This window comes from Pseudorca crassidens, chromosome 13 (genome assembly GCF_039906515.1).
Source record: "Pseudorca crassidens isolate mPseCra1 chromosome 13, mPseCra1.hap1, whole genome shotgun sequence".
Classification (NCBI taxonomy): Eukaryota; Metazoa; Chordata; class Mammalia; order Artiodactyla; family Delphinidae; genus Pseudorca; species Pseudorca crassidens.
In genome coordinates, this window is record NC_090308.1 from 33,652,898 (window position 1) to 33,674,077 (window position 21,180).

The following is a 21,180-nucleotide window of genomic DNA, read 5'->3' on the forward strand; positions in this document are numbered from 1 at the left end:
TTCTTTCCTTGAGTAACTTAAATGTGTTACTTCATTTTCCTGTGGCATAAAGCCTTGCTGTCAAAGTCTGATAATAAATTTTCTTTTCCTTATAAGTCTCCTACCTGCTTTTCTAGATAGTCAAAGGATTCTTTTTCTTTAAAGATTTTAGTTTTGTAAGAATCTATATCAAGGTAGCAAATACATGGTTACCCAGAACTTAAACTTCTATAGGTATTTGATCAAGAATATCTATCTAATGGTGATATTTTGCATATCTCTGTTACTACATCATGCTATGGACTAGCATTGTCTTCTTTACCAATGACACTGGAGTTCTTTGTACCTTTAATCAGATTAGAGAACCAATTCCAGAAAACCCAGAACCAAACCAAATCAGAAAACTCATCCCTAAAATTCTTTTCTTCCAGAACCATTTCTGGTAACAAAATCATCTCTGTTAGTCAGGGTTCAAACATGAAAAGCAGATCAGAAGGAGAGATGATAGATAGATAGATAGATAGATAGATAGATAGATAGATAGATAGATAGATTTTTTTTTTTTCCCAAGAGATTTGTTGCAAGGAATTGGTTTATGTTATTGTGGAACCTGGCTGGGCAAGTCTGAAGTCTGTAGTCAAGCACTTCGAGAGGGCAGGCTGGAGTATTCAGGCACAGACTGAAGTTGCTCTTCACAGGTAGAATTTCTTCTGCTTCAGGGAAGCCTCAGATCCATTCTTACGACTTTTCAACTGATTCAATCAAGTCCACCTAGATTATCTAGGCTATTCTCCCTTATTTAATGTCATTTGGGTATGGACTTTAATCCCATCTGCAAAATACCTTAGTAGAGACACCTAGGTTAGTGTTTTGATTGAATAACTGGGGACTGTAGCCTTGTCAAGTTGATATATTAAAAGACCATGACAGTTATCAAATATATTATCCACTTAGATATTGTTTTGTTTATTATCTTCATAATATTGCTATTACCAGGATTTGCAGTTAGAACTTTTGCACAATTGTCTCAGCTAATATTCTCAGCATCTCTGTTGAATAAGCTGTTACAAATTGATATCCCCATTTTTAGATGAAAAGGCAGAGATTTGAGAAGTAACGAGAAACTGTGAAGCTAATAAATAGTCATTGCAGGACTAGAACGTAGGTATCATCTCCCATAGTTCCGTCTACTTACTCTGCCCTCTTGTGTGGCTCCTCGTATTGTTCACCTTGTCCCAATATTGCAAAAACACCTTCACTTCTTAGGTCAAACTTCATTTTCTTGTTTAATACCTGACAGTTTTTGTGAAACTTGGTTAATTATCCTGATTCTAGTAATTTGCTATCGCCAGCACATTTTTACCCTATGTTATATCAGAATTACAATATTTGCCTCTTTCTTTTTCTGTGTCAAATATCATTTGCCTTGTTCATACTTTCATTGCCGTACAGTAAATATGTTGTGAACTTAGTATTGTAATTTTAGGGTAATTTCTCCTAGAGGAATGCTATTTTCTTTTGGTTTAATCTATTGAAATCAATATAATAATTTCTAACGGATATAAATGAGTGCTTTTCTCAAAATAGTAACAGTGTTTCTAATTTTAGAAATTTATAAATTTCTAAACCTTTAAGTTTGCCATGATCCTTCATTTTTCTAAAATTCTTTGATTTAATTGTTCAATAATGATGATGATGATGATAGCTTTATCATACCTATGAGAAAGAAAAACATTTCCTATGGCAGACAAGCCCCAGTAAGGAACCCCCAGGTCCTTGGAATTAATTTGGCTGGATTGTCGTATGAGTCACATCAACCCTACTTAATTATGGTGTGCAAATTTACAGACGTTAGTTTTGGAAAAAGGGCAAGTACTGACAAATTATATGCGGTCCTCTTAATATTATTCAATAGGAACTTAAATACCAAACATAGGAAAACAGTCTCTTTCCAGTTTCTCCACCTCTAAGAGGATGGAGGAGACCTGTATCATTATGTGCCCAGGAAAGGCAGTGAAGAATAAATAAAGCAATAAATGTAATTTAATTTTTTCTTCAAGTCAATAGAGTGAAATAATCTCTGCAAGGGTTCTAAGTGCTGCATTATTGAATTTAAAATTAAATTGGATTAATTCTATTCCTCAAGCTTTGAAAAGAGAAGCTGAAATAAACTGTTCCATATTTTAACCATATCACATTAGCTTTTAGGATTTCAAGTTGAAAGTAAGTAATAGAAAACCAAACGTATTACATCACTTAACAGGAAGTCCAGAAATAGGGGGGCTCTAAGAGCTGTTGACACCATTTTATTTTATTTCAACTTTAAATTTTTCTCAAGAGAACAAAGTAAGGGTTTATTAAGTGGTAGTACACTCTCGGGGGAGAGTGGGCAGACTCAGGTGAGTAGCTGCCGACACCGTTTTAGAGACGTGATCAAGAACCTGATCCTGTCTTTCTCCTCAATGTGCCATTCTCAGCATTTTAGTCATGACATTGAGAAAAAGAAAAGAGGACCCACTGTGTTTTCTCTAGAAGTGAGGAAACCTTTCTGGAAATGACTTGGCTTATTCCTATTATTTCTCATTGGCGAGAATCACACCCATTTTTAGACCTGTCAACTTTTCATGGGAACAGGACCTCCATCATGTTTTCAACCAGTGTCTCAAGCTGAAATATCTTGATGCATAACCGAGGGATCTTGTAAAAATGCAGATTTTGATTCAGTAGATCTAGAGCGATCTCTAGACTTTGCATTTGTAACAATCTGACAGGTGATCCTAATGCTACAATTTATTATAGATACTGTGAATTAACCAATATTACCACTACACTACTTTATGCCAGGAACTGAACTTGTCAAATAAATACTGCATGCACCCTGCATGATGAAGCTTACTAAGTTTACTAGTGGAGTCATAATAGTAATTCCAGTGACTTGCCTAGAGTTACTTGGTAAGTGACGAGTCTCAGCAACTTGTACTGGAGACAGAATAAATAAGAAAGCATGACAAGGATCTGGGGAGGAAGGGAGAGGAATGAAAAAACAAAGTGCTAGGTTATAATCCTTGGATGTATAATTTTGTGGTTCATTTCTTAGTATTTCTCAAGGTTGGGGATTTTGAAATGGAGAATCACATAAAAATCTCAAAGCAGGATAAAGAGCCCGGAACTGAAGAATATAAGGTAGAAAACTATATGCAAACACTGCTGTATAAGAGATAAATTTACCATTACTTCTTATTTCCTTCTTCCATAGCCCTGCCTACTCTGCTAAATTGATAGCTTGTAGGCAGGCAAAGACCTATTAGTTTGGATTATAAAAGAAAAAGTTACTATTTTTGACTTCTGAAATATACATATCATGAATTGCTACTTTGAAATGTAATGCCTTACTGAAAGTAAATAAAGCAAATGAAGTAAATAAAGCAATGTCTAATATAGTAGATTACATTTCTCATTGATACAATGCATTGATCAAGGCTCAACAACAAATAATCAACTCACTGGACTGTACCTATGATACAAATGAAACAAAAAGCAGCTTTGGTTTATTTTAGAGGAAATACTACTGGATTTTGTGTCTTTAAACCTAATTTTGAGTTTTAATCCTGCTACTAACAGGCTGTGTATCACATTTTTAATCCTTCTGAATTCTGATTTTATAATCTTTAAATGGAAATGACTATCACAGAAGGTTTGTAATAGAGAACAGTGACAGAACCAAGGTAATAGCTAATATAATATGAGGTACATGGAGACGCTTATTAAATGATTTTTGAAGATAAATCTGAATGTTATGACTCTATAATTATTTTTATTGTTATTTTATTTCAAGAGATAAATAGCACCTAAGTGTACTATGCTCATTAATTATAGAAACAATGTGTATCCTATATAAGCATATATAGTTATTGTTAGTATAGTAATACACACAAATACAAACACAATGTAATCAACTTTGTGATCTCCTGATGGTCCTCAACATCTCTGAGTTCAGAAGGAGCTTGGCATAAATGATCTCTAGATGTCCTTGAGGTTCTGTATTTTTGTAGCTTCCTTTTATTATTAATTGTAATTAATGATTTTTATATATTTTGTTATATAAATTTATGAAAAACTAAGGAAGTTTTACATGACTTTTGTCTCTAAAAATACCAGCGATTTTAGTCCATTTTAACAAAGAAGTTGAGTACCCACTAAATAATGATAACATACTACATATATGATGCTGTGGAAGAAAAAATACAAAATTTGAAGCCCTACCTTCAGGATGATTTCAGTACACAAAAAGGTAAAAGGACATATATAGAATATATTGTAGAAGAGATTCAAGATAGAAATGTTGGTGATTACATTTTTATGATGATCTTTGAGTTTTTGAGACACTATTCATGGTAATTTCAGTGGGAATGGAAAGTGAAGAGTATGTATAAGTTGATGAAATGTGAGGTTGAGGCAGAGAGGACGTTGTTAGATTTCATAGCTCGTGGCACTGTGGGCATCAACTAGGAATATCTAAGAGCTTTTGGTCTCCCTTGTTGGGTAATTCAGATTTTTCATGAGAGCAAATGACTGATTGCAGCAAAAGTCAGTAGTGTTCTTGTAATTGTTGCATAGAAATAGTGTATATCCTGTATTGGCAGTGTATAACAATGGAAAGTTTTTAAAAATCCAGAATTCTTTCAGGCTAGTGAAAATCTCTGAAGTGGCTGCTTGTAAAAGTAAAGGGTCAGAAAGTAAGGTCTCACTGACAATGCGGAAGATTGAAAGAATAGGAGACAATGTCCCGGGCAATTGTGATTCAAACTGAGAAAACTATCTTAGCGTAGGGACAAGGTAGTAACGAAGGCTGTTGGGCATCACTGAGGCCAGAGTGAGTTTTGGGATCACTGAGAATATTCACAGAACTATGGTGGAAAGGATAATCTGACCTGATAGATAACTGACTGGAAGGCTCTTTGGGCAAGCTGGGAACTCTGGAAGTTGAGAGGCTGTTGAGTGGGATAGTGAAAGAGTGGCCTGCAAGTGAGGAACAAGGATAAAGGGTAAGAAAGTAGAAGAAAATGTGCCCTCCTTTGAGAAAAGTTTGGAGGAAAGTGTTATTGTGAGATGAATGTCAATTAAGATGGAAAGATGAAATAATAATTATTCAGAGGGAAACATTAAGGGTACTTAGTAACTCTTCACAAGAGAAGACGGATTTTTGAAAAAGACATGGTGTTAAAAGACGTGAGTGTTGTGTGTGCACAAGCAAGATGATTTAGAAGACAAGGTGGGCAGCAGGAGTTGGCTGGTCTTGCTAAAGGAAGAACTGAGAAAGGTGATGGAAGATGGAGAGTGCCACTGGAGGGGTAAATTAGGGGAGGATGAGGTGAGGGCATGTACCTGTCTAAACAGTGCTGCCTTCCAATTAGAAAGATGGTATCAAATGATATGATAATTGAAAACCATGCTGTTTGAGATTCTCATGTGTAAAATTTTTGTTTGTTTGTTTGTTCATGTGGTTTATAGGGAAAGAGAATTTAGGCTAGATTTTATGGATTTATATTTTAGGGCTTTTGAGTATAAGTTGCTTTTTCTCTTTATTATTATTCAAGGGAATAAGCAGAGGATCTTGGTGCAAAAATCATGGAATCTGTGGGTCAGGAAAGAGGAGTCAACAAAACACTGAATGAGTGAAAAATTTTGACTTTAGTCAAAATTGGGACTTTTTTATCCTTAGGTATATATGCATATACAGGCACATACGCATATGTATAACATAATTTGCACATATATATCATTTCAGATATGGAGAAGGGTGTTAAAGGTACAGTGGATTTTAGGATTTTAAAAATTATTAAAGTAATAGGGTGATTCCTTTATTATTTACCTGTTTAAAAAAATGCAAAGTGTTTCAAACATACAAAAACAATTATAAAAAAAGATAAATTGACCACTAACATACCCACCACTCTAATTTAATAGAAGTTGACATTTTTCATTTTTGTCTCCTATCTTAATTTTTGTTAAGGATTTTGTTGTTGTTGTTGTTAGATTTAAACATGTATTTCAGTGGAATGCAGGAGATGTTCAACTTTTTTTTTTTTACCAGGACCCTACTGGTTTTAGTTTGCTTAGTTTAACTGCCACATTGAATTTTACTGAATGGATAAATCTCAGTTTATTTATCCACCACTCAGGAATATGTGGATCTTTCCCATACTTAACTATTACAAACGATTCTGAGTTCAGCATTCTTGTACATATCTGTGTGAACACACATAGAAGAGTGATCCAAACATAGAAATGTAGAAGTGGAACTGTTGGGTCCTAAGTTTTATGCATCTTCAACTTTACTAGATAGTAGCAAATTATTTTCTAAAATGACTGTAACCATTTACAATTCTAGTAATTTTACGGTTCTGTTTTCCATATCTAGTGATGAAATGATATTTCAAGTAGTGTGAAAGGGTACCAGGAATACTTAGCATTTTACCAACAAGAAGTTAGGATGAGGCTCATGACCAATTCTCTCTCATAGTTGTAGCTTTTCTTTGCCCTTTGTGCTATCTTTGACATAAAGAATTTTTAAATTTAGGTTGAGGATCTCTTTTCATGGTTATTAGACATACACATATTCTCTTTTTATAGCCTGTCCATTTTTTGATAGGGTGGTTTGTCTTTTTTCTTATTGAACTGTAGATGAATTTTACATAATCTGGCTATTTATCTTTTGATGATTATTTTCATGACAAATATCTTATTACAGTTTGTGGCTTGCTTTTTTCACTTTATTTATGATGTCTTTCAACATATACAAGTTAGAAATTTTATTATATTTGAATATTTCAACCATTTCCTTTATGGTCTTGTGTGAGGCACCCTGATACTGTAAATATGTTTTTCCAATAGTTTATTTTAAAAGTTGACAGGTATGCTTTTAACTTTTAGGTTCCTTGGATTATTTCTTTTAAATGGTATAAGTTGGCTGTCATTAATGCCAAGAGATAAAAATTTGCAAAGAGTACAGATTTTGGTTTGACTGTAAATTATTCATTAGTATTTTATAGTCACGATCGCATGCTACACATCTAGAATAGATGCATTGGGCATGGTCTCAGTCTCCTGAAGGGGACAAACCTATTAAGCACATGCAGTATAGTATAAGGACGAAAAGAAGACTTTATATATAGGGAGTCTGGCAGAAGGGAGGGGGCAGTGGATCATTTGCCAAAGGGCCATTAACTGTCCTGCTAATTCATATACTGTGGGCTAATAACAATTTTATGGAAAACTGAGATTACTATTATATAGTTTCAGCACTTCACCCCTTAAAGGATAGCAGTGTTTACTTACATACTTCTCCTGATTGAAAGACAATGGTAAAAATTTGTGAGGCTACACAGATATTTTCCGCCTAATTTTAACAAACAAGAATAACTTATCACAGATGTTCATTGCCAGGATGCTTTAGATTTCTGGAAATGTTAAGAACCTGTTTTTCAAAGATTGGTTTCTGTTTACAGAGGCGAAATGGAGAAGATATACCAGTAGCCCAGACTAAGAACATCAATCACAGAAGATTTGCTGCTTCCTTTAGATTGCAAGAAGTGACAAAAACCGACCAGGATTTGTATCGCTGTGTAACTCAGTCAGAACGAGGTTCTGGTGTGTCCAATTTTGCTCAACTTATTGTAAGAGGTAAAGTAAAATTGCTTTCACTTCATGAAATGACATCACTTCATTAGAACAAATGCAACTTTTGTAGATATTTGGATCGATTTTTAAATCAAGTACTCTTCATCTCAAGTCACTATAAAACCATATCATTATAAAAGTTCTGAAAATGTCTTAAGGTCAAATTCAGACTGTGGTTGTATGGTTTGTCAGGCAAGTTTATAGTTGTATAGTTTGTCAGGCAAGTTTTCAACAAATGATTTCTATCGAAGGGAATCTATTTTTAAAAGCTCTAATAGGGCTAAACACATAAAATACTTTATTCCATATTGCCATCATCTAGTTTGCATTTTAACTTTAGATTGATTTTTCCTGTTTACAATAGTTCTCTAGATACTTTAGTTTTTCAAAGCATTATGTCAAGGTCAAAGTTTCTATCCCCGTGTATACCCGTAAATTTTACCGGTATCAAAACCCAGTTGTGGCTGTTCACTAATTCTGGCCCCCTGTGGAATCTTAGAAAATTACACTTTCTAAGAGGTCCTCAGTATTCTGGGATACTAAGGCTACCAGAAGAATTGTGAGGGATTATGATGTATCAGTACATATCTTTAGTGAATACTGGAAAAACAAGTACAAGTGCTCAATGTATATTACATTCATTGAAAATTGACTGAGTCCCTATATATTCCACTCTTCTAGATTGTGGAGATACAGTGGTTAGTAAAATACAGAGACTCTGCCCATATATAGCTTAACACTGAGGTATATTAGGCACATCATATAGGAAGATGTTGAAAATGTAGTATCAAGTCATGGTATGTGTTATGAATAAAAATAAATACACAAAATGACAGGGATTGATATTTTAGTTAAGATTATCTGGAAGGACTCTTTGAGAACGTGACAACTGGGCTGAAACCTTAAAAAAATGACGACATCAGCCGTGTGAATATTTAGAGGAAAAGCAGCTTTGTTGAATAGGCTATCATGCATCAATCGATTATGACACAAATGAAAATAATTATAAACCATGTAAGTCTCTTCAAGGGGAAGTTTGGCAGATTTTAACAAAAACATCTAAAGTGGACTGAGATTTGTCAGAGACATCAGGGAAGGCCTTTGTCAATGACTTTCTTTGAGACAGAATCTGAAAGTTGAGAAAAAGTTGCCCAGATGAGGATTGTGGATGTGAGGGGCAGGGGTAAGAGAAAGAAGGACCAGCAAGCAGAGAGCAAGGCATGTGGCAATGCTTAGAGGCTGGAAGGAGAAAATGAGATACATCCATATTCAAGTTAATATATTTTATAATGCTTGACATCAAATGTATTTTGATGTCATGTATTATTTTAAGATTTACTTGATAGCAGAAGCTAACACACCATTGTAGGGCAGTTATACTCTAATAAAGATGTTAAAAAAAAAAGATTTACTTGATTTTAATACTTTAACCTTTAATACTTTTAAAAGAAAATTGAAATTCAGACTATTTGATAATTGCCCAGAGCCACAAAGATCTAATAACTGGCTGAGCCAGAATTTAATTCCATGTTTCTTTTTTTTTTTTGTTAAAGGAATTTTGCCTTATTTATTTATTTATTTTATTTTACTTTGGCTGTGTTGGGTCTTCGTTTCTGTGCGAGGGCTTTCTCTAGTTGTGGCAAGCGGGGGCCACTCCTCATTGCGGTGCACGGGCCTCTCACTATCACAGCCTCTCTTGTTGTGGAGCACAGGCTCCAGACGCGCAGGCTCAGTAATTGTGGCCCACAGGGCTAGGTGCTCCGCGGCATGTGGGATCTTCCCAGACCAGGGCTCGAACCTGTGACCCCTGCATTGGCAGGCGGACTCTCAACCACTGCGCCACCAGGGAAGCCCTAATTCCGTGTTTCTTAACTCCCGGTGCCAGGCTCATTCCTTTCCACCACAGCTTTATCTCACGTTAACATTATTAAATAAGGCTATTAGCCACTTGTAATGCTTTTGTCACGAGAGATTCTGTAGCTCATCAAAAAAAAAAAAGTTTTTCTTTGTAAATTGTATAGGACTCTATTATAAATAAAACTTCTCTCATGGCTCCTGAGTTAGCTTATATCACCTGCTTAAGTTCATGAAATCATAGCCCCAATTCACTGACAAATAAGAAAATATGATAATATTTAACTCTGGTGTTTAGATAGAGAGGCAGTTTAACTTATGTTCATATATGTTTGTATATTCATCTTTGGTGAGCCCTGTTGCTGAATCTTTCTCACCGGAGCCTGAAGGTACTTTTGAAAAGCCTGAAGGTGTCCTTGGGTAATCTTCAGAGTGATTAAGATGCTGTGGATACAGGAAGGTGGGTGTATTCTTGAGTCATCATGCTCACTGTATCTTCACTGTACTTGTATGTGCGTGCACGATGTGCAGCCCCTGAAGCAGATGGTGGCTTTTAATAGTGCAGCTAGAGTGCTTCTGAATAACTTACAGTTACATACTTATATCAATATAGATATAAATACATAGATATAAAATTTTTTTGAGGGAATGGCCCCCGATGTATTCAACAATTCATAGAAGGCAGAGTTGAAGCTTTTATCCAGGTGTTCTCTTTAAAGATAAATTTCCTTCTTTCAGATAGCCATTTAATGCCTGTTTATTTATTTATTTATTTATTTTTTGTGGTATGCGGGCCTCTCACTGTTGTGGCCTCTCCCGTTGCGGAGCACAGGCTCCGGACACGCAGGCTTAGCGGCCATGGCTCACGGGCCCAGCCGCTCCGCGGCATGTGGGATCTTCCCAGACCGGGGCACGAACCTGTGTCCCCTGCATCGGCAGGTGGACTCTCAACCACAGCATCACCAGGGAAGCCCAATGCCTGTTTATTTTTAAAGAGATTTATTTTGGATTACTAGATTTCTCTTGTTTACCTGATCTGAAAAGTACATTTTATCAAAGCTTGGTGTTCTTTACTTGGAGAAACTCCATTATTTCTATTCTAGGAGTGTCGCTTGTGGAGTGAATAATTATTTCAGTAAGATTTATAAAAGGACACTTCTTGAGTTTCATAGAAAGTTTTGGCTGTTTTTCTTTCCCTTTTTAAATTTTTTTATTTTTTAAGAAAGTCCTGGCATTTAACCTATATTTTGTTTTAGGTTTTATATTGTACCTGTTGGTTTAAGATATGATGGCACTTTGAATGTACTATCCAGAGTGTGTTAACATCTTAGAAATGTATTTTGATAGTTTTGGCAGTTTTCTTTTTTCTTTTCAACATATTTTAGTTTGTTATGTATCTGATACTTACAGGTGATACTCTGCTTGTTGTTTTATTTGAAAACTAATATAAAGCAACACGTTTTCTTGTTTGTCCAGATAACCACCGAATAAGTATTGCTAACAACAAAACACACCCTTCAGGGTCAGCTCTCCTGGTGTTGAAATAGTGCTGAGAATTAACTATGGTGACAGGTCTTGTCTCTCATTGGCACTTTCAAAGCTGACATCCTGTTACATGCATATAAAAGATGGTAATTTTAAAGGAAATTTTTGGGGCAGTGATATGAATAGTCCTTAATAAGATCTGGCATAGTATTGCCTGTTGTCAAAGATGACCCAAGGGTAAGAGTTTATTAGTACATTTTCTCCTAAACTGAAAGTGACAGGGCATGCTTAAGGCTTTTTGGTTGCTGTTTGTTACAAATGAAAATTTCACTGCAAAATTCTCATGTTGAAGAGTATTGATCCCTGTTCTCCCACAGCCAGAGGAAGAAAAAATAAAATGTGCTTAAACAGAATATACTTTATCACGACTTTAGGTTTGCTTCCAGATCGTTTTTAGTAATGATAACCTTTTGTTTGTGAAAGCCAATCTTTATTGACAAAGAACTTTTTACAGAGATGAGATGAAGAGCAGATGTTTTGCTCCATGTTTCTACAAAATGGAAGTGTAAAAAATGTGAAATAGTTAAAATGATGTTTACAAGCTTCAGACTAAAAGCACCACCTTTGTAGTCTAAGTTATGTTATAGATTCCCAATCTTGATCTCATCTGCAGTCTTCTCCTTTCTTTTCCACCTGGCTGAATCAAAGACCCAACTAAATTTCTAGCCAACTGACCCACAATGAACTATAAAATTCTGATTGCTACAACTGACACTCAATTTCCATTCCCATTTATTAGCTGTGTTTTTTAAATTTTTATCTGTGAAACTCCAATTACATTTTTGAAGTTCTTTAATGTGAAAAGCATAGCATTTTGTTTGTCTTTGTTGTTGGTTGGACTTTAAAATTTTAGTGGCAACTATCACCATTATCAAAATTCTCTGGACATACATATTCTGTTAATATTTTTATCTATTCCTAATGAATACCACTGACCTCTAGCTGTAAAGTGAAGTGAATGTCAACACATGTACCAGTGTAGGTGGGCCTGTAAAACAGATTTTGGTGTTAAAATCGTGAGGACTTTGGATTCTTGTTGGTACTTCCCTTTGTAAGACAATACAAATTAATGTAAAAAATAAAAATGTATTTGCTGACTTTCATAACTACAAGGTGCAGAGATAGGCTCCAGGGTTGGTTCATTTAGTCAGGAAGGATCCAGGTTCTTTCCAGTTCTTCACTCTGCAGTTCTTAGTTTTGGTTTTTATCCTAAGCCAGTGTCTCTTCATGGTCATAGGATACCCATATGGCTACATACTTCTTTGGTCTCATCCACTTGGGGATAAAGAGGTTACGACCTCTCACAGGTATCAAAAATTGCATGGCTGCATGTGGAGAGACAACTGGAATGGCCAGTAGAGAACTTCTGTAAATGGGACTACAGAGCATAACAATGCTATTCAAAGGCAGTCATTAATTCTATTCAGGTAAAATAGGAATTGAGGGAATTTTTCAGAAGAAGGTACAACTTTACCTTGAAGGACATGCAGAGTTCGGAACTTGGTAATGTGGGAGAAGGGTGTAGTTTATGTTCCATTAGAGTATGTCTAGTTCATCTTTGCTTGCTACAGCACCTAGCACATGTTTTTACGCAAAGACAATAAATAAAATGTAGTTGAAGTCAGAGCGTGGGGCTGACCCCAAAAGCTACAGGGAATGGATGATGAACCGCATTTCCCCCTTACCTACAGATGGAGGGGAGATTGCTGGCATACAGGAAAAGATGATGGCAGGTGTTTTTTGTAGGGTCTGAACCTGTCGCTTTCCTTCTCGTATGAACTGGGGGGGGTGACTTTTTGTTTAGCATGAATATTCTTCTCACTTGAAAAGCAATCTTGATTTAACTAATATGTTGTATTCTATTTTTTGTGTGTGTGTCTATCAGTTAAAAATCAGATCTGACTGTCTCATTTTAGTATTTTTATATTAGAAGCAAGGACATTTGGGAAGTGGAAAACATGACATATTAATACTTTTCGTAGTTGGTGATGAAAAGCCATGGAATTTCTAGCTTGAGTCCTTCAGCATTCTGCTTAACACCACACACTATTGATTTTTAACTAGTTTTCATAGCACAGCTGCCAGACTCTTGAATTCATATAAAGGTCCTTTTTCTTAATGGTGACTTGAAGATCCCTTTTCTTTGCTTCCATTGTGAAAATTAGTCAACTTGACAGGAAATTTAGAGTTACCTTGGAGAATTCAATTTAAACATTTATGTTTTACAAAATCTGAACTATAATAAAAGTTTAAGAATGCATGGATAAACCACATACAAATTTCCCCCAACTGCCCCTACGTGGCTAGGAAAGCACCTGCAGTCAGTCAGGGGATACCAAATGTTTCAAATATGAAGGAGATCCCAAATGTTGCATATCTAAAAATGTTACATTGCTACCCTTGAGTATCATAAAAGGAACATTTGGAGTCTTCAGGTGATTCAATTTACAAGATGCCTAGTACATTTTTAAATTCTAAATGAGCAAAAGGATACTGGAGGTCCTTATTTCAGTTAGTATATTATTACTGAAGCTCTGTTCTATCCACTTTTGTGTACCATTATTACAAATACTTTTTGCTGTTAATTTTCTCCTCCTCTGAGTTTCCTCATGCTACTTGATGAAAATGGTAATGTGCAGCACTTGTCTTGCCTGAGTGGTTATTTTCATGCTATTTATTTTCTTGTTTGTTTTAAAAATGAAAATGCAATGAGAGTTCTTTCCCAAAGGATTTCTGAGTGTATTTGCATTGGTGAGGCACGCTTAGAGCTCTGCCTAATGTTTAGCAGTTGAGTTGCTGGTCACTATTTTTTTGGAGTGTGTCTTTGGGGATTTTGCTTTTGTTGAAGCTTTCTTCTTAAGAATTTGAGAAAGATCAAAGAGGAAGCAGAATGATTTGCATGCCAAATAATTCTTTCTGTTGAACTCTAGGGAATTTGATTTCAGAGCACTATATTTTCCTTCTGAGCCTCTTAATTCTGTTCTCTTGGGGTCTGTGATAAATGTAATTTGCGTTCGTTTGTTCTAAAGGATATATATCAACTTCCCAGACTAACAGTTTGGGGCTAACTAATTTATATTCCCCTCTCTGCTCATTCTTTTTCTTTCTCTTACCTACCCCAAACCAAAAAGGAAGCAATGAAGTCAATTTGTAACTTCATTGAAAAATCAGCTAGCAGTCTTTATTGAGTATTTAAAATGGTAAGTAATAGGCACCAGGAAATTACAAAGAAACCTCAGACATAGTTTCAGCTCTCAAGCAATTTATAATTTAATTAATTATATAGGAAAATGTAGAATTCTTGAATATTTTGACAGAGTTTTGACTTTGATTTTGGTCACATTTTTAATTCCATAGGGAGGAAAAAATAAGATCCCCTAACAAGTAGAAAATATACCAATGGGTATTTACCAAATTTATTAAGCACTATTTTGGTAAATAATGTTGTACTATAGAGTCTTATACCATTATAAACAGAAGCTCTTTAGCTGACAGATTGAAATCAGTCATCAAGGCAGAGAGATAATTCATAGTGTTCAGTGGTACAATGTGTATAGATGGTGGTATAAGTATTGTGGTGGGACATGACTTGAGTTTCTTCCACTTTCCCACCACTTCATCTTCTTAGAGAGTCGATAATAGCAGGCTTCCCAACCAGTGTATGACTGACAGGTGAATTTCAGTGTTTAGCTTTTTGTAGTTAATATAAACTGTTTACCAGTTAGATGTTCACATCTTTTTAAAAGCTAGCTAATACACATTCTGCTTACTAGTAAAATGGCATCAGGAACTTGACTTACTAAGTACAAACTAGGAAATACACAGAAACAGAAAACACTCATGAAATGTTAGGTAGAAGTTAAATATTAGGTAAATCAGTCAAAACCAACTTGTTCGACAAAGTCTATCGTATTACCATAGAAAGCACTTTTCTTTCCAGCTGGGTTAATATAAATCATGTTATTTCCTTTTCTGAGAAACATTTAGTCTAGTAAGAAATAAAAACAATTGTAAGGTCAACACAAATAAGTACAGATAAACATTTATGTTTTGTTAGTCCTCAGCATGGATTTTATTTAGTTCATAGTTACTAGTTTTTATAAAAAAGAAAAAAAATTGTACCATTTTTTAGTGTTAACAGTGAGGATTTGGAGACTAAGGACTGGACAGAGGTTAAATAATTTTGGGAGTGTATGTGCAGCTTTTCTCAGTACATAAATCCATAAGAACCTCTCCTTAAACAGCTTTCTCTTAGCTCTGATGTTTGTTTTTAGAGAAGTGGCCTACAGAGGTGGTCTCATCTCTTATGGGCTATAGGGACAGGATTACATTTAACTTTAGGATATAATTTGGAAGGTAACTTTGTTTTGCTCTCCATTTCCTGCTTTCTGACCCCTAAACCAAGAACATATTTTGTTGTCTTTTCTGCAGTGTTGTGCAATTCGAAATCAGATTTAGTTATGATGGCAGAGAATCTGTTCTTGTGTTACGGCAACAAAGAAACTGCAAATGAATGAACCTGTACGCTTGTTGGAAAGAAATTTTACCCACGTGGTTATTTACATCTTCCTAATTGCCACTGGCATTTTCTGTCATCTTCATATGCATACGGAAGAAGCCATTGCTATTCTCATGTTACCATGTTACTCCCTCCAGTGACTTTCCTTCACATTAAGGAAAAAGAAAAATTACAGCACTTTCCTGGTCCAAAAGGCTTTAAATGAAACACGCCCTGGGTACCACTAAAAATTTATTTCCTATCACTCACTTCCTTCCTTAATCCACAGCAAGCACACTGACTCTTCCAAGCATACTCCTGCCTTAGGGCTGTTACACTTGCTGTTTCCTCCACCTGAACTTTCTTCGTTCCCTCAAATACATGTATACTTTCACATTATCTCATTTGCGTTTCTTTCATTTCTTCCCAAAATACCTAAAGGCCAAATGATAGTTATTTTCTAGTACAGAAGAAAATTCATTGATTTTGTTTTACAATTTTTTTCTCCAGAGTTATTTAGCTCTAACTTTTCAAAAGATCTTTATGTAATGCCTACCATTACTATGTGCAGAACAAAGATTTGTACAAGAAAGTGGTCTCAAATACACTCACATTGTTGGATGAAATACAGCAGATAGAAATATGAATGTTATTTAACTGCTTCTTTAATTTTCCAAATTTTATTACGTATCCTTTGGGTGCTCAGCACTTTCTTTACCTTTAATGCCGTTGCTTTTATCCATATCACCATCTTCTTTTTACTGTACTTTTTACTTTTTCTAAATTAAGAAAATTTTTTGTGCTGATACTTTATTTCTTTGTTTTTTATTGAAGTATAATTGATTAACAATATTATATTAGTTTCAGTTTCATTACAAAATAATGGCTATATTTCCCTGTGCAGTACAATATATCCTTGTTGCTTATTTATTTTGTACATAGTAGTTTGTATCTCTTAATCCCATACCCCTATCTTTCCCTCTCCCCACTCCCCACTGGTAACCACTAGTTTATTCTCTATATCTGTGAGCTTTTTACTTCACTAAAAGTGCTCACTGGTCTCCCTACATCAGCACTTGCCTCCTCCAGGTCAGTCTTTACACAATAGTAGACAGACTGACTATATCACACAAAGTAAGTCAGTGTGTGCTCTTCCCATTCTCTTGGCTTCTTGTTCATGCAGTATCAATCCCAGATGTCTCATTGCGATCTCTGAGGCCCACCATCATCTGGCTCTGTCCACCTCTCCAGTCCAGATTCTCCTTTGCTCACCAAACTCTAGCAGCACTGGCTTTCTTTCACTTGCTTTAACGTGCTATGCTGTCTTCAACCTTAGGGCCTAGGTGTTTTCTGTCTCCGGTGCATCTTCACAAGTCTTCAATATATTACTGCATTCCTAACATCTGCCTCCACCACTAGATTGACTAAGTCAAGGACTCTTCCTTTTTGCTTGTTTACTATTATATTTCTATAGCCAGCACCATGGCCAACACCCAGCAGATATAATCAAATAATTGTTAAAGACACAAAATATAGTATAGATTGTAAAGTGCCATATGAATGACATGGTCTTCATGTGTAGAACAGAGGAGGACAACCTCATCCTTGACTTTAGTGGTCAGGGAATGAGCTGAGGAAGAGGCAATGTTTCATCTTACCATTGATGGACGGGTAGGGTTTGGATAGCTGAAAATAAGTAAGGGCATGTCAAGCAGAGGGTGTTACATAGGAAAACATATGCTCTTGGTGAGCAGTATTAAATATGGACCGTGACACAGTGTCTTCCAGGGAAAAAGTCTGATATGAGCCTGAAAGTGTACTTTGAGGCCTAACTGTGGAGCAATTTGAATGCCAGACTAAGGAATATAAATTATTATGTCATTTGATCTGGGAACTTCGGGGAGTTTTGCGGTAGGTTACTCATGTATTCATATCTGTCTCAGAGAACTAGGATGAGAGATGATTTGGAGAATGATGAGTTTGCAGGGAGTAAGTTTAGGGGGATCTAAAAATCTTAAAAACTTGAGATGGTAAGGCATCCTTGAGGGGGACTGTGATGGAAAGGGCAAGTCAAGGTTGAGAGATAATGGTGGAGATATTGTTAAGAACATAGTGAAATGACAGGAGAAAGAACAGTCAGCCTGGGATACTAGGCGAAATATGGTATTATGGACAAAAATTTGGAAGGCCTGTAGAAGAACTTATTTGAGAGCATAGTTGGTAATTTTAGTTGTAAACTCTTGATTGGGGTACTGGAGAGACAGGTTTTAAATCTTTAGGCACGTGGGAAAGGCTTCAACTAGTTGAAGGTTATTAAATGGGGATTCAACACAAGATAAATTCAACAATAGATAGTGTATAGAAATTCTTCGTATTTTGTAAGCTTCCATTTCATTGTCTTTAGCCAATATCATTAGAATTTTTCATGTTGTTAAACTTAGGATAAAAGCAGATGTATGCAGTTAAATGGAAAATTTAGAAAGAGAACCCTGACATGGTTAAATATAATGTCTGTCTTTATTCCTGACATTATTCATATATAAAAACACATGTGAGATATATCATGTGTAAACACTTTTTCCCCTGCTGCTTCCTGTAGATTCCTGGTCGGATTTGAGACTATCTGTTAAGTGGAAATCTTTTTCCTGTTCTCTGTGAAAACTTTTTACTTCATAGAAACAAAGCAAGCTCTCCAAAGACTTCACTTTCTCTGCTCTTCAGAATTTGAGTGTCCCGGATAATAATGCTCCTAGACATGTCTTTTTTCTTACATCAATCTTTTAAAGCATTGGAAGGGGGGAGGTTTTCTTTCTAAGACTTTTGGCCAACAGCATTTCTCACTCCTCAAAGAATGTCATTCACTGCAGCGCGTCATTTAAAAATATTTACTTAAGGGTAGATAAAGAGTTCCCACCTGCCATAATTGTGCTATGTTAAACCCCCCACCAGGTTTGACATTTCTTTGTATTGTGCAGGATTGTTAAAAAGTAGTTACCATGACCAGACTGGCTGATGCATCACAATGATGAAAAGCCGGGTGTTTGGGATTCAACGTGGATGATGGAAATGCAAGATGTCAGCGGAGCTGTATATTAAAGAGAATTTGAATTGGAAACCGAATCCCAATCTGCCACTGGGAACATTTTGATCATTTTGATTTATGAAACTTTTATAACAGCATTCAGATGGAGCAGAATTAAAACCTTTTAGTCTAGGATAGTTTATGGTACACCAACCACTGTGTAACTGGTATCATTTTTGAAGGTTCTCTTAGCAATCAGTGAGGAAGGAAAAAAATGGGTAGGTGAGAGATTTATTTTAAAAGGCAGTTTTGACAAATATTCTTGCATTTAACTTTTAATCCCTGTCTTTTGTTTGCATTGTGTCAAGGATGAAAACACATCTTGCTGTTTCAACCTACTAAGTACATTAAAGTTCTGATTTTTACTGTTAAGTATATTTGAAACTCTGATTAATAGTTTTCAGATTAAAGTATTGCATTTATGTACATATTATAGGCTATCTTTTCTTTCTGGCTTGTGTGCTTTTGCACTCAGAGGCATCTATATCTGTCTATATCTGTGTTTCTGAGTCTTATGAATAAATATTCAAGTAGAAATACTAATGCAATTCTGAAGCCTAACTTGCAAAACAAAACAAAACAAAATAATGTATTTTCCTACAATTATTGGAATTCTGTAACTCGGGTTTTTTAAAAATCATCTTTCGGCATCAGTAAGCATTGGTATTCTTTTCTGAACTGTGGCTCTGTAATAAAGAGAAATCAATTACTATTAGAGAGGCACTGTAGGTTAAAGGCATTACAGGTTCACATTTGGTTTTGCAGCTGGGAGAGGGTACTTAGCTGTGAATCAAGAATGATGCAAAAGATGGATGAGACAGAGTTCAAGGAGCAGTAATGTGAGGGTACAGGACTATCGTTTCAAGCTGTCTGTGCAGTAATGATGGATGGTTTGGTGGCAAGAAGTAATAATACCAGATGATGAAAGACGCATCTCATCCTCTTGAGCCACAGCATACCAGCTACCTGTTGGAGTTCTGCGGCATAATGATTCCTGATTTGCAACCAAATGGTTTTGCTGCATTTAGCAACCCAGATTTTTGGCAGCTCTGAAGGAAGCAAGTAGCATATCAAACACTCCTGACATTGTAAATTTAATTACCTCATATTTATGCATAGTAGTTGTTAACGGGATCTTATAAGCTATGCTAATATGGTAGGTAATTTGTTACCTCCAGAAATCACTTTCCATGTGTCTTCTGATCATTATCATGAAACATGATAAATGATCTAGCCCATGAGGTATAAATGAAAATGAAATGGATAATTGGATTCTATGTCTAAATTGTGGCTGGAATAGTCACAGCAATTATAATTGAATTTATCTCATAAAAATGTGTTTGGCAATATATTAGTGACCTTTCATCATCTTGAGCCTATGGTGTTACATGAAACTATTCTTAAGATACTTATAAGAAGCTTATCACAATTATTTTTAAAAATTCTCCAACACTTTAAATTTTCTTGCTTTACTTGCCTATATTTTTAAAGTACTATCTTGTTTATCTACAATGGGTTTAAGCAACTGATTCTGATAATCTTCTTTTGATACTGAAAATAGTGTTCTGTTGTTGCCAATGCCTTGATTGAATGACTTAGCAACAGTTCAGGATACAATTGAAACTGTTTTTATGAATACCTTTTGTCATTAGCAGCACATTTCTTTCTCCTGGGTGTTAGAACTATACCTTCTTGCTGAATGTGTGTTTTCTTTGATTCCTATAAGAGAATTTCTCTGAAATACTAAAATAAAATAGAGTTTGTTTCAAATACCATCAGACTTTTATTCTTTCTCTCTCACTTCTTTTCAATTCACTTTAAATAACAAAAATATTATTTTATTATAAACATTAAAAACTCCAATTTATTCATTGATTTGATTAACATTTTTGAGCAGTGACCATAGGCTGATCAGTGTAATTTTTACTAATAAAAATAACTATAAAAATAACTAAGACACATGATCTTTAGGGTCTTATAATTCTATATGTAGCTATGGGGATATCTAAGTCTTTAAATTATAACATATTATTATACTTCTTCTGTGTGCATGATAATACTATAATCTCTTTCTCTTTTCTAGTTTTTTTCCATGATAGTCCAGGAAGCCAATAAAACTTCGGTTTATGCCTCTCCTTTTAATTTGCAACTAAAAAATAACTATTCCAGATGTAGTTAATAAGAAGTACATGGAAATTAAAAAGTTATCTGTAAATGTGACTTTTCTTTTGACTGAAATATGTCAGTAAGGAGAGCATGTCCCTAGGGATTTGTTTCTCCTCTTGAATTTTTGTGCCTGAAATTTCTTCACTTTCCTTTTATGTTGGTAGTCAGTGTAGCTTAGCACCAACTCATAAGCTTATTTTAGTAACTGGTTGAAGTAAAAGGGGATGGTGAACATGGGTAAGCCATTTACTCTTCTTTCTAGGTGAATATAAATTTAATAAATCAGAATATAAATATTTAGTATAACCTGTAATTAAAGCACCCATTTGTAATAATTTTACAATGTGTCAGGTGCTGTGATATATGGCTTACATGC

General features: G+C 35.2%; 1 protein-coding gene across 13 annotated transcripts in view; it reads left to right on the forward strand.

Annotated features, from left to right (window-relative positions):
• PTPRK (protein tyrosine phosphatase receptor type K) overlaps positions 1-21,180 on the forward strand; it is a 566,337-nt gene that overhangs the window by 307,337 nt on the left and 237,820 nt on the right. For all 13 annotated transcript variants that reach the window (XM_067702150.1, XM_067702139.1, XM_067702144.1 and 10 more), the window contains exon 6: positions 7,488-7,662. In XM_067702150.1, the coding sequence (XP_067558251.1) occupies positions 7,488-7,662 (175 nt within the window). The remainder of the gene's footprint in view (positions 1-7,487; positions 7,663-21,180) is intronic.